Source organism: Bos grunniens, chromosome 21 (genome assembly GCF_055505025.1).
Source record: "Bos grunniens cultivar Pamir isolate PY7600 chromosome 21, Bosgru_T2T1.0, whole genome shotgun sequence".
Classification (NCBI taxonomy): Eukaryota; Metazoa; Chordata; class Mammalia; order Artiodactyla; family Bovidae; genus Bos; species Bos grunniens.
The window spans coordinates 12187463-12202195 of record NC_141185.1 but is presented as its reverse complement, the minus strand read 5'-3'; the positions used below and the strand labels follow the sequence as shown (position 1 = coordinate 12202195).

General features: G+C 50.6%; 1 protein-coding gene across 4 annotated transcripts in view; it reads right to left on the bottom strand.

Moving 5' to 3' along the window:
- The window catches only part of PRIMA1 (proline rich membrane anchor 1), a 70905-nt gene that overhangs the window by 4071 nt on the left and 52101 nt on the right, over positions 1-14733 (bottom strand). For 2 of the 4 annotated variants that reach the window (XM_086363146.1, XM_086363147.1), the window contains exon 4: positions 14220-14349. In XM_086363146.1, the coding sequence (XP_086219272.1) occupies positions 14220-14349 (130 nt within the window). Of the gene's footprint in view, positions 1-2344; positions 2506-7059; positions 7462-14219; positions 14350-14733 lie in introns of those variants that run through there. The other 2 variants (XR_015149449.1, XM_086363148.1) reach the window with 2 other exon arrangements.

Here is a 14733-nt window from a genome sequence, read left to right as displayed (position 1 = left end):
AATTCGCAGCATTGCTTTCCAGCCTGGCTCAGATGCCACCTCCTCTCTTTTGGGGTTCAGAAGGGCTTTAGCTCCTGGCCCCAGGCCTGAGTGACCACAGCCTCCTGATGGGTCCACGCCATACATGCTGGGTAGACTGACCCCATGGTACAATCCTGCTGTCTCTTGGGTGGACCTGAGGCCCAAGAGGTGACAGCTCGGTCACCTCCTGTATCATTGTGTGTTCACTAAACTGAATGTTTACAGTCATCGTTGAAAGCCTAGGGACTGATTGCTTCTGCCTTCTCAAATGTCCCTAGCGCCTCCCCAAACCCAGCGAGAGGACTGGGAGGCAGTGACAGTTTGATGCCTGTGGGATAAGGCTGTTGGCGATTAGTTTAGGGGAGGGAGGGTCTGTGCGGTAGTTATCAGTAGTTTCAGGGGGATGGGACTATCAGGCCTGTTCAGAGGCGACACGATGAGCAGCCACAGGTTGTCTTGTCCCCTCTCACAATGGTCTCCTGAAGAAGCCAGGCCTGAAGTTGCGAGATTCATTTCATGGGGAAGCTGAGGCTTTGGGAGAGCTATGACTTGCCCGATGACCCCCCACCAGTTTGTGGTGGGCTTGGAGCACCACTCACTCCTACCATGTCTTGACCCAGACATCTTTCTACTGAATCACCATTCTGCTGCTCCTGATGATAAAGCAGGCCTTCTCTGCCCTCCATCCCCAAATGGGCCCTGTGGTCCAATCACCTTGGGAAGGCCCTCTGCCACCCTCCTCTTGGAGATTCCCCAAAGTTCTCAGGACCCTGCTCCCAGAAGCCTGTGTCATCTTGCTTTAATCCAGCACATACTGTGTTCTAGGGCCCCCCAACCCCATTTTTATAGATGCTCACAGACACTTTCTGAAACTCAGAAAAGGCTCAGATGAATTGCCTTGTTTGTGATGGGCTCCTGGAAATGACAGACTCTGAGTCTCCCTCTCCCCAGGACCTTTCTTCCTCTGTTTCTCTTACTCTTCCTCCCTCCCACCCACCCCTTTCCAGGGGCCTCAAGCAGTTCTGACCTTGCTGTGTGGGCTTGATTTCTGACTCAGTGAGGTCTACCTAACCTGGAAAACTGGGGGTGAGGGGTGCATTTTTTTACAGCGAGATCCTGTGTGGCCCCCAACATGAGGCCCTGCAGGGACTTAATTGACATTCCTAAATTTATCATCAATATAGAGGGATTTTGTCAGAATCAGAATTCCAGAAAATCAAGACAAAAATCTCTGCCCCCTCTCCCCCCAAAAATCTCTGGGCCCAAAGATTTTTCTGCTTTTCTCCCTAAAATATTCAGTCTTGGGCTAGGTCTGAAAAGTCTATTAAAACGGGTAAGGACAGGGGCGATGAGGCTTAAGGGCCTTTGAGGGTAGATAATGCCAAGATGAAGGAATCCTGGAACTTACAAGGGAGATGGGTAGAGCCTGGCGGGCACAGAGTTCCAGCCTTTTTTAGGGAGAGGGTAGTAAATGAGTAGGATTCCTTTTGCCAGGAGGAGAGGAGACATTTCTAAAGCCAGGCTGCTGGCTGCAAGACCCCTATTCCTGGGGCTTGGGTGGAGGGGATGGTGGCTGGAGGGACACTGGGGTCAGGACCAGGAGAGAATCCCAGGGGGATTCTCAATGCCTTCTCAATGGCTCAGCCAGCTTCCCAGGCAGGAAAGGGGGTCTCAGTGGGGCTCCATCCAGCAAAGAGGGCACCTTTTGGCTAGTGCAGCACCTCTCAGGAGCAGTCCAAGAACCTGGGTGTGGCGAGGGGAGAATGGGCTGTCCCAAGGGCTCTCCTGCGAAGTACACTTGGTCTGCTCCCCTCCCTTATGGAGCTGAGCTGTCAGCCACTCTGCTCCCTGGGCTGCTGCCCCAGCCCATCCCCGAAGCCCTTCTGCGATTCACTGGAGCCTGGTGGACACTGGAATTTTACCTACAGCAGGACAACACTCTGCCTTGAACACCTACCCTCATCCCCATCCTCTCTCTCAGCACAGCACTTTAGGGTGATTCTGCGGAAGGGCTGGGAAGCAGATGTCTAGCTCACTAAACCCAGCTCTCCCACTTTCTGGCTGTGTAACCTTGGACAAGTCACTTAACCTCACCATGCCTCAGTTTCCTGGTCTATAAAATGGGCACAACAACGGGGTCCATTTCAGAGTCCTATGGGGAGGATTAAAAAATATGTTAATGCATGTCAAGCCCTTTAAGGAGCATCTGGCACACAGTAAGTGCTCCATAAGTCATGTTAGTTCTCAGGATGATGCAGTTGGAAAGGGTCAGTGCAGAGCTGCTCCTGTTGCCAGTGGTCTCCAGTCTGCAGAGACTTCCTACCTAATGTGCAACCTGCAGGGCTCCTGAGTGCTAGGGCGGCTGGTGGGGACCCAGCACGGCCCTCTGTGAGCCACCAGGGGTTCCTGCTAAACCAGAGAAAGGCCCGTCTGCCTGGGTGCGGGAAAAGCTGGGCACACACGGCTGCCTACATGGCCTGGTTCCTAAAACCAAGAAAAAGGAAAGTGAGATTTTCCTTGGCTCCACATCTGATTCCCAAATGCCATGGGGCGGGGCCTCCCACCTCGAGAAAACTCCCACCCTGGGGGTCCCATGTTCTCTGCTTGGAGGGTGGCCCTAATGGCTCGCCACCAGCAGAATGCCCGGGCAGGGAGAGCCAGGACCCCCTTGTGGTTCCTGTTGACAGCACTGTGATGGGTTCCCCCTTCAGCCCCCTGCTCTGTGAGGGGTGGGGGGAGCTGGAGGCAAAGAACAGCTCTGAGAGCCTGAGAGTAGAGGCTGCTGGCTCGTTTCTTGTGTCCTGCAGCCTACTGAGGGTCTGTTCTTAGCGACATGAGGTTAAAGGTCTCAGACTCCCCCCATGGCCTACCCTGCCAGGAGCCAGCGTGAGGAACTCCGCCCATGGCAAAGGTCATGAGGAAGGAGGCTCGACATATGCAAAGGCAGGATCGAGCCTCAGGAGTCCCCCTGGAAATTCTCGAGCATCTACCCCCAAAACCAGAGTCTGCCTACTTTCCTGCTTTGTGCTCTCACCTACTCCTCTGACTTTACGGGGGGCTGTCCCCCACCACCATCTCTCTCTCTGAAAAAGAGTTAACTTACAGATCCAGTTAATAAAGTTCCTGGGCGTGACAAGAGTGTTTTAGTTCACAAACCCCTCAGATGGCTCTCTAACTCGCCTGACAGGTTTACCCGGACTCCTACAGCTATGCATACGATTGTTTACAGTCTCCCAACTGTGAAAGGCACGGGAAGCTTAAGATATTCAAATAGTATAGAGCCTCTCGGAGAGTTAGAAATTGTTAGAATAAAACTAGTAGATTTCATTGTTGAGCCAATGTTTGCTGCCAAGTTTCCACATCTCCTGTATTGTATCCTTGGAAGTGTATTAATTAATATAGTTGGTATGTAGAAAAAATAAGTAGTGGCCTTGGTTTTAACAACTTTAGACCCTTAAGGTAATAAATTCTTTCCTTTGTTGTAAACCCACTGCACCTTTGCCCTATAGGAATGCAACATTATCTAACACCTTTGGAGGATGACGCCAAACTTTAAAATAATTACTCTTAGAGAAAATAAGTCTTATGGTTGACAAACCTTTGTCAGAGTCATAAAATGTTAACAGGCCTTCTGGCCAGAAGATGATGTAAATCACCTAAACCATTTGTATACGATAAGTTTGCAGAAAAGAAACCCTGGTTTCGATAAGGATCAAAGACTGCTGACTTTGCATGATTTCACACCCCCTATTATCCTCTGTGTGCAATTTAGGGTATAAAAGCCCCTGTTGAAAATAAAGCTACGGGCCTTGCTCACCGAAGCTTGGTCTCCCCATGTCGTTCTTTCTCTCACCTTCTGGCTGAATTCCCATCTGGAACGTGGAGGCTCGTCAAGCCTACTAATTTTGCCTGGGCTTCTAAGATCTGACCGGGGAGGCCTTGGTGTCTCCTCTCCTTCGGGAGAACGGGAGGACGCCTGCGGCCTACGTAGGTGATGCAAACTCCTTGTCTTGGAGTTTTATTGGTTTTCCACGTAAACCAAGTTATTCAGCCTCTTTTCTCCACTGAATTTTCTCACTGAGCTATCCCTATTTAACCACTCTTTATATCTCTAATTAATACTTAATTAAGCTATCGCTATTCTAATCGCCAACGCCGTCATCCTGAGGGAATCCCTGGATCCAACCGGGGCTGGACCTCAGTACTACCCCCAACACACACACACACATCACACTACACACACATCCATGCCCATATGCACATTCAATAACACACATCCACACAGACATGCACATATACACTCATACATGCCTATACACACATGCATACATATGCATTGTACACACATACACACACACACATCCATGCACGCTCACATACACAGAGTTCCACCATGAGACACCTCTGTACACCACAGACTTCTCCAAAGCTGGGTCAAGAAACGAAAAAAAAACAAAAAGCAAAACAGCCTTTCTGGGCCTCTGAGGGTGTCCCCTGAAGATGAGAAGCAGCAGCCCATTTCTCGCCCTGAATCCTCTGCCATCACCAGGGAAGGTGAGCCAGGCATGTGGCTGATGAGCAGCCCCACTCAGTTGAGCCCCCTGTGTTCACTGCCCCTACCCCCGCCCCCTGCCCAGGGCTTCCATGTTCAGTCATGTCTGTTGAGCCAGCTGAAAGATGGTGCTGCAGAGGTTCTGGGACTCGGGTCTTTCGTGGGAACCGGCTGGCAGGACAAGGCCTCTGGATCTTATTCTGAGTGCAGTGGGAGCCACTGAGGACTCCTTGTATGAGGAATTGCTATCTATCCCCTTACACTGCCCCATGACCTTGACCCAGTGTATCTGGAGAGCTGAGTTCCAAGAGAATGGAGTTTCTTGGGGATAGAAAGGTCTAAGCAGCAGGGACTTGTCTGAGTCTTCCATCTGCCAGCACTGGGCTCCACGGCCCCACTGCACCAAGGATCCCAGGCACACAGAGAAGCTGGCCCCTAAGCCTGCCTCCTACTGTTGGGAGGGGATTTCATCACCTACCACAGCACCCAGGCCCCTTGGAGACAGGTGTTAGTTGCTCACTCATGTCCAACTCTTGAAACCCCATGGACTGTAGCCCACCAGGGTCCTCTGTCCATGGGATTCTCCAGGCAAGAATACTGGAGTGGCTTGCCATTTCCTTCTCCAGGGAATTTTCCAGACCCAGCGATAGAACCTGGATCTCCTGCATTGCAGGTGGATTCTTTACCATGAGTCAGTTTTAAAGGTGGAATTTCTCAAATCTACACAACAAGCTTCCATTCATGACACAGAAAGTCATGGAAGAGTTACTACCTGCCAGGCACATGGCAGGCGCTGTGGGGGACAGACAACATGGGTGAGACCGGACGACAGCTTCCCCCTCTAATGTGTGTGTGTGTGCACACACAGTCACTCACACACTTGTGCACAAGCACACAAACATGCAAACACCAACTGTTTTTAACTTACCTAAGAGCAGAAAGCAGAAATGCAAATCAAGGGAGAGTTACAACTCAAAGAACTTGGCAAGAAAGAAAGGTCAACCCCAGCCCAGGGCCCCATGACTGAGGAGGTGTGTTTGAGCTGGGTCTTGAGTGAGCAGTAAGGACTCAGCTGGAAGCCAGGAGGGCAGCTCCCTGAGTCCTCAAAGAATGTGAGAGGAAGGCTGGAAACCTCTGTGACCTGAGCTACAGCTTCCTCCTATGACCACAGAGGCGTATTCTGGCTCAGACAACACAGGGATCTCTCTTGCCCTCCTCCACAGTCTCCCAGCTGCCCGAGGAACCATGGCTTCTCAACTTGCCACACACTCAGTAAGAGCTAACCCTCTGCTGGGGCACCCCAAAGCTCCCCAAATAATGTAAATCCTAAAAAGAAAACTAACTTCACTGACTGATTTGCTATTGAGTCTATGATTCAGGAAAGACCTTGGAAAAATCTTCTATGATGGAGTTAAGCTAAAGAAAGGAAGAACTGGAGTGGGAGATGGGGAGGGAGAGAGCTGAGCGTGGCAAGTTCCCAGAGGCGAGGCTTGGAAAGCTGCTGAAGACAACGATAGCCCAATGGCTGCACATCAAGCCGAGAGAGCTACCATCCACCTGGAGAGGAGGACGGAATCTCCAAGACAAACACGGAACTGACAAATTGATCACCTAATGTATCTGAACATATTGGGAGAAGGCACTGCTAACTCCAGAGAAGGAAGCTAATCATAGTACACTACATGACTCAGCTGTGAACAATATTTATACAGTGTCATACGGAGGGGACCTTGGGTAGTCGTTGATCCACTCATTGAAGGAACCTCGAGGAAGCAGTTGGGAAGAGGGCAGGTGTTTTGTATTTACATTTCAGAGTAGTATTAGTTTCTAAATCTTGTACCTTCTATAGTGAAAAATGGATAATGGATACAGTGGATAATGTTTAAAATCAACAGAAAATGTAGAGTATCCATATCACTTAGAACATGGAGGGAAATACCAGAAGAAACAGCTAACACTCAAAAATGGTTGCCTTTGGGACTTCCCTGGTGGTCCAGTGGTTAAGAATTCACCTTGCGATGCAGGGGACTTGGGTTTAATCCCTGATCAGGAAACTAAGACCCCACCTGCCACAGAGCAGTTAAGCCTGGGCCACACCAGGAGAGACCATGCGCCACAACTGAGACCTGACACTGCCAAATAATAAGTAAATTAATATTTTTTAAAAAGTGGTTGCCTCTTACGAATGAGATTTGGGGGAGAAAGAGGGACACTCAGGGGGCTTCTGGTTTTATGAATAGGCTGAGGCTCATTTTACTTTTTTAATTACTTGCATGTATTGCTTTAGTAAAAAAAAATTGAATTAAAAAGTGATCATGAACATTCAAAGCCCTAACCATACTTTCCAACCATAAAGCCCCCTCAAGGGTCACGCATGATACTCCTGACAGTTGGAATGGAAGAAGCAACCTCGCTTTACCCCCCTTCTCTTCCTCTTCCTCATTACCCTGAGGTTCATTTTTCCCCTCTTCATAGCATTCATAGTCTTTTAAAACAGTTCATTTATTAATTTGCTGGTGTGTATATGTTTGATCTGCTTCCCCCAGTTGGAGGAGGTGAACAGGAATCCAGTCTTGTTTATCACTACATCCCCAACGCCTAGTCTAGGCCCCAGCACACAGTAGGTGCTCAATAAATATGTGTGAGCAGTCTATGCCAGTCATTGGGTCCTAAGGCCCGTCAAGCAGACCTGGGTGTTCAAAAGTGCCTGTTCTACTGGAAGCAACTTGACCACAAAAAGCTGACGCGTGTGCCCGGGAACGCTCGGGCACGCGCACACACTGCCGCTTGCTCCCAGGAGCCGCAGGCTTGCTCATGGTCTGCAATCAGCGGCCTGCAGGGTCCGCCAAACTGTTCCATAGCCTTTTATTGGTCTTTCAGCCAATACCCTGTAAATTAGAAGGAAATGGCTGTCAAGTGACTTAATGGCTAATCGATGGCAGAGGGTGCAGGACCCATGCTGTGCGCAACCAGAGGAGGCGGGGAGCTCTTCCGGTGCCTGGGGAGTGGGGATGACTCCAGGGAGGGGCCTGGGAGGGGTGGGGCCATGTCTCCGCCACACAGGTCTCTCCTCCGGATGAAGGGTGGAGGCCACAAAACCCACCTAGGATAGCGGCCTCAGTGTTGGGAGTCCTCATGCCTGTGGGGTGCTCCCTGGCCCTCCTACCCGGGCAGTGGACACCGTGCACCTTGGAGCTTGTCCTTGTCTCACCATGGACAAGATTCCTCCTCCCTGCTCACAGAACCTTGGTCTTCCCTCCAGACACGACTCTCCCATTGTAATAATATTACTTTGCCAACAAAGATCCGTCTGGTCAAGGCTATGGTTTTTCCAGTGGTCATGTATGGATGTGAGAGTTGGACTATAAAGAAAGCTGAGCACTGAAGAATTGAGCTTTTGAACTGTGGTGTTGGAGAAGACTCTTGAGAGTCCCTTGGACTGCAAGGAGATCCAACCAGTCCATTCTAAAGGAAATCAGTCCTGTGTGTTCATTGCAAGGACTGATGTTGAAGCTGAAACTCCAATACTTTGGCCACCTGATGCGAAGAGCTAACTCATTTGAAAAGACCCTGATGCTGGGAAAGATTGAGGGCAGGAGGAGAAGGGGGCAACAGAGGATGAGATGGTTGGATAACATCACCGACTCAATGGACATGGGTTTGGGTGGACTCTGGGAGCTGGTGATGGACAGGGAGGCCTGGCGTGCTGCAGTTCATGGGGTCACAAAGGGTCAGACATGACTGAGTGACTGAACTGAACTGTTGCAGGGGTGGGTGGGGTGGGTCTGATTAACACACAGGTGTCCTTGCAGAAGTGTGGGCAGTGAGGCCAGGGGCTATGCTGGAAGTGCCCACTACCAGAGTGCCCAGGCCAAGCACAGCCCTGGCACCTGGCCCAGTATTTACACATCTGGCAGCAGAAGGACCCGGTGGCCTTGGTCCTCCCAACATCCCAGGGCCAGGAAGCAAAAGCTCAGGGATCTGAGTAGAGACTAGGAGGGCTCCCCCACATTATAGATGAGGGCAGTGATACCCACTGAACTGGGCTGGGGCTGGGAATGGAATGCAGGGCTCTGGATACCCAGTCCTGTGTTCTTTAAACAGCTCCAGGCCGTCCTGTGGTCTGATGACAGGTACATGCCAGACCCTGGGTGGGGAGGAGGCCTGGATGGAGCATGACATCCAGAACACCCGAGAGCCTGGGGCCTGACCATCCTGGGCCTGTGGATAAAGAAGTTGTTCACGCCAATGCCAGGGCAATGAGCCACTGAAATGCAAACTGTGTGGGCCTCCCATGGTGGGGAAGTCTCCAGAATTCGGGTTATTGACAGGGACTTGGGGGCTACTGCATGTGTTAGTCCCACTGGTTAACACATGGGATGCCCATCTTCTTCCAAAAACACTTCTCAGGGGCCCTGGTCTGGGTGAGGTTCCCTTCCTCTGAGCTCCCCCAACCTGGATACCCCCTGAGCATCTTATCACCCAGCAGAGCTGGGACATTGGGAATGTTTATTGAGTCACAAGATGAAATTTGATCCACTGAGTGTGTGTGTGTGTGCATGCATGCTAAGTCACTTCAGTCGTGTCTGGCTCTGCGATGGACCATAGCCTGCCAGGCTCCTCTGCTCATGGGATTCTCCAGGCAAGAATACTGGGGTGGGTTGCCATTTCCTCCTCCAGGATATCTTCCCAACCTAGGGGTCAAACTGGTGTCTCTTATGTCTCCTGCATTGGCAGGTGGATTCTTTACCTACCAGTGCCACCTGGGAAGTGGGGTCTGTATGTAGAAAGTGCTAACCACACCCCACCTTCCTGCTATCAAGGTCAATGACTAGAGAGGGCATGGAGGGGGTGCTCTGTCTGCATCTGCTCCCCAGTTTCCTCCCCTCCCCAAGGCCACACCCCACATACCAAGCCAAGCTGGCACCTGCAGAATCACCTCATTTCCATTGCAATTGATTCTAGAACCATCCTTCCAGCAATCTGGCTCCATAAGGCTGTGTTTTGGCCATTCACAAAGATCTCTAGGAAGTCCTCCACTAGGACTCCAGGCTGTGAGAAGGTGTTTTTTGTTTTTTTTTTTAAGAAAGCAGGGTTTATCACTGAATTTCCCTTCTAATGGTTTCACAGCGACATGCAATGCTTTTGTTTCCTGAGAGAAAAGGCATGTTTCAGATGAATTATTAACCAAAGAGAATTGACTGTGAGGAAGAAATCCTCCATTTACTCTGGATAGAAATGCACACAGACAGCTGCTTGGCCAGGCTATCTCTTACAGAGGTCGGCTGGGGGAGCAGGGAAGGGGCGTTTGCTGTCCCGCACTGGGTGTAACTTCTGCTGCCTCCTCCTTCCGTAGCCCACAAGGGGCTGATCCATTTTCCCCAGGTCAAGCTACCTTCCAGGAGGGTTCTGGGAGAACCAGACTCTATTGTTGCCTCCACTGGCCGCGAGTAGCACCCACTCCTGACACTGATTATCCATCTTAGGACGCCAGGGACACCCTCTCTGGACCGTGAGGATCTGGACAGGCAGAGGGCTGCGTGTTGCCCCAGAAGAGGATGCACATTTTGGCGCCAAGGCAGAAAAGGACTGCGCTCCATTTACTACATGGGTCGGGGTGCTGACACCTTTGTAGGTATCTCCTGGGCTCCCCTGTTTCAGCCAGTGGGCGGCACCTCAGGATATCTGGGAGCATGGAGAAAGGTTGGGGCGTTTTCTCCCCGCACTTGTTTTTTAGGGCTGCATCTCCAGCAGTTCCAACCACAGGTCCTGCTGATCAGCCCCTCTTTTGAGTCTCCAGGCCCTGTACATTTCCCTGGTACTGCGTCCATCCTCTGTCCTGGGATTGCTAACAGCTCGCACCTCTGTTATTCGTGAAATTCTTCAGAAATTCTATTGTTCTCAGGACTTGCCCAAGCCCCTGGGGGGAGCTCCGCCCATTCCTTTGGCTGGAGCCCCGCCCACACGGTAGGGGGAAGCCCCGCCCACACCCCTGGGGAGGAAGCCCCGCCCACACCCCGGAAGGCGTCCCATCCACGCCTTGGAAGAGATCCATTGAGCCATCTGAAGTGAGTTATCTGTTTTTCCAGGCGGCTGACAGGCTCGGGAACCAAGACCCAGAGCCTGTGGAAGGAGACAAGGGAGGCTCTCTGGTGCTCTGACTGGAGGTGGGGTGGTGCCTCCCCTCGCCTTCCCGGGAGTCCCCCAGCTCCGCTGAAACAAAGCCCGGCAGGACAGACGCGGCGGACACGGCCCAGAGCGGAGACATCCAAGTGAGCTGCTTCACCTGTTAGGTTTGCCCAGTCCTCCTACTGTTGGAGCAGGTAGCCTGTTTCTTCAGGAGAGTTTTGGAGCAGAGAGGAGGCAGAAGCATATCTTTTGGAAGAGCCTCAGTTTATTAAAAAGATGATGCATTTTGAAACCGTAATTCAAAAAGATGCACGCCTCATCTTTTTAATAAGTTTGTTCTCAGTCGCTTAAGTCGTGTCTGACACTTTTCAACCCCATGGACTGTAGCCCGCCAGGCTCCTCTGTCCATAGGATTTTCCAGGCAAGAATACTGGAGTGTCTTGCCATTTCCTTCTCCAGGGGATCTTCCTGACCCAGGGATGGAACCCACGTCTCTTGCATTGGCCATTGGATTCTTTACCACTGAGCCACCAGGGAAACCCACCAGGGGGTGGGTTGGAGTGATAAATTGGAAGACTGGGATTGACATATACACACTTCTATAGATAAAATATGAATCGATAACTAATAAGGACCTACAGAGCTTCGCAGGTGGCGATAGTGGTAAAGAACCCACATACCGATGCAGACGACATAAGAGACGTGGGTTTGATCCCTGAATCAAGAAGATCCCCTGGAGGAGGGCATGGCAACCCACTCCAGTATTCTTGCCTGGAGAATTCCATGGACAGAGGAGCCTGGCAGGCCATAACCCATAGGGTGGCAAAGAGTTGGATACGACTAAAGCAACATAGCGTGCAAGGACCTACAGTATAGCACAGACCTCTACTCAGTACTCTGTCATGGTCTATATGGGAAAGAAAAGAATCTTAAAAAAAAAAAGAAAGGATGATGCAGCCTGTCTCTGAGGGAAGGGGGTCCTTGAGGGGACTAGTGCCCCCACTCTCTGGCAGTGCCCCGGGTGGATCTTGAACACTTGCCCTAAAACCTTCAATGGCTCCCTGTGTCTGCTGAATCATGGGCCAGCAGCTACAGCTGGTGGGACAACCACATCCCCATCGGGCTTGGGGCTTCCTCCAGCCTCCCTCCACCCTCATCTCCAACCCCCCACCCCCATCACAGGGGCTTCCTGATGCTTGGCGCTTCTGAATGCCTGCGCTGCTCTGCTTCTTAAAATCCTCCTCCCGCTGCAGCAGGCTCTCAGCTGAAACGATTTTTCATCCACATTAGGGTTCACATGACTCCTGCCTCTCCTGCCTGGTCCCGGCTGTTGGCCTGATGCGGCCCTTCGCCCTGGGTGCCTGACCACATGCAGGTTTTAAGACTCTCAACTTGATAGTTTATGGATTAAAGACAATCTCTTTAACAAGTGGTGCTGGGAAACCTGGTCCACCACTTGTAAAAGAATGAGACTAGACCACCTTCTAACACCATACACAAAAATAAACTCAACTTGATAGTTTACTCTTTCTGCTCTTGAATTATTAAAGTGAAACCACATAGAACAGCTGATTAAAAGGGTAAAGTTTAAATAACTTTGGTCTTATGATTGCTCAATAGAGATCCTTTAACTTTGGGTCTTAGGGAATTAAAAAAAAAAACTTTCTTAAAAACATATTAACAAATCCTCTGGTATTTTGCAAGCAACATTATTGTTCCTCTTTTGATTATATTGTCCCCTAAAGTCCTCCAAAGCCTGGTGTGCTGCAGTCCATGGGGTCACAAAGAGTCGGACACACTGAGCCACTGAACTGACTGACTGAATGTCCCCCAAGGCCAGGGAGGCCATTTTTTGGGAGAAGGCTAAGAACTGGAAATAGAGGGGTGGGGCCAGAGGTTCTGTGTTGTAACACCTCGGCCTCAGGCCTCAACAATAACAATGTTGAGCTTCAGACCCCAACTCAACAAGGTGCTTGATAACCTTGTCTGAAAGGCAAAGTGAGATAGTGTTGTTCAGTCACTCAGTCATGTCCAACTCTTTGCGACCCCATGGACTACAGCACGCCAGGCTTCCCTTTCCTTCACCATCTCCCAGAGTTTGCTCAAACCCATGTCCATTGCATCAGTAATGCCATCCAATTATCTTATCCTCTGTCATCCCCTTCTCCTCCTGCCTTCAATCTTTCCTAGCATCAGGGTCTTTTCAAATGAGTCAGTTCTTTGCATCAGGTGGCCAAAGTATTGGAGCTTCAGCTTCAGCATCAGTCCTTCAAATGAATATTCAGGATTGATTTCCTTTAGGATTGACTGGTTTGAGCTCCCTCGTGTCCAAGGGACTCTCAAGAGTCTTCTCCAACATCACAGTTCAAAAGCATCAAAGCGAGATGGTAGTTAAGAGAAATAACAGCAAGTGTTACTGAAAGATAATATGCTGTTTGGTTCATTCATGACCCTTTGGGAGTACTCCTATTCATCCTTCAAAACCCAGCCTTGTTGTTGTTGTTCAGTCACTAATTGTCTCTGACTTTGGGACCCCACGAACTGCAGCATGCCAGGCTTCCCTGTCCTTCAGTACCTCCCGGAGTTTGCTCACACTCATGTCCATTGAGTCAGTGATGGTATCTAACCATCTCCTCCTCTACTTCCCCCTTCTCTTCCTGCCCTCAATCTTTCCCAGCATCTGAGTCTTTTTCCAGTGAGTCAGCTCTTCGCATCAGTTGGCCAAAGCATTCACAGAAGACCTTCTCTGAGGCATTTCTACTTCTCCTTCTCCCAAGAGAACCTCGCTCCTTTCTCTCTCATCCTTTTTCCATCTTCCACTATGGAGACAGTGAAAGCTGGTGCAGCTCTTGGTGAGCACACACTTATGCCAGGCACTGCTGACCATGTAGCACTGCTATATATTGTGCAGACCATTCACAGAGGGCATCTCACCACTCCCTGGGGGCAAGATCATTATTCTTTACCCCCGTTTTACTGATAGGGAAACTGGGGACCAGAAAGGTGATTTCCTCCTGGTCACACAGCTTGAACTGGAGTCTGAATTTTGATCAGATTCCAAAACCTAGTTCCAGCTCCACACCAGCATGGTGCCCCCTCCAGGGGATTCGTCACCCACCCTGCAAGAATTATTTCCATCCTCCCAGGCCTGGAGTGAGCCCCTGGCAGTGGGTAGAGGAGCTTTATCCTGCCTCCAGCCTGACATATAACTGGTGCTCGTCAAATGCTCATAGAACCCCCTAAAATGACGGGGGGGGAGGGGAATAATATCTGAGATCAACTTTAAAATACTTCAGCAAAGAAAAAGATACAAGGAACAGGAAACAGTAAATATTAGCCAGATCTTGGTAACTGTTGAATCAGGGTAAAGGTAGGTGGGTGATCTTTGTACATTCTTTCTGCTTCTTAAATGCTTGACAATTTTTATTATTAAAAAACAAAAACGAATGGAGGAGGGTGGAGGAGCCCTGAGCCCAGTTTGAGTCCCCTCTGGCGCCAGAGCTGGGTGAATACTCACCTCTTGATGGCTTTGTAGCAAATGATGACAAGCACAGTGAGAAACACCACGGAGGCACAGCATACCGCGATGACGATCACCAGCCCCGACCACCAGCTCTCCTCCGCGGGACACGAGGTAGCATTGGGAGCTGAAAGAGGCAGGAGCAGCCTGAGTGTCCCCTGGATGTGTGGGTCCAAGCTGGTGTCAGGGGTGAACCATTGTAGGTGACACCAAGGCTGGCCTCGCCACCATCCATCACCCAGATGAAGCCTCTCCAACCTGTCCTGCCGTCCCCACCCCCACCCCCACCCAGTGGCAGGTGACGTCATGGTTGGCCCCCAGCCAGGTGACGTGCTCTGAGCTGGGGTTAAGCACTGCAGCCTGGGCTATCCATCCTTCCTGGGCATGAGCTAACTGACAGCAGGGTCGGGTTTAATTTCCCATGAAAAATAACAGAACATCTTCTCTCAGCGTGGGTATTAAATCTGCTTCCTCTGAAGGTGGGAGTGAGGAGTTGGGCTCACAGAGCACA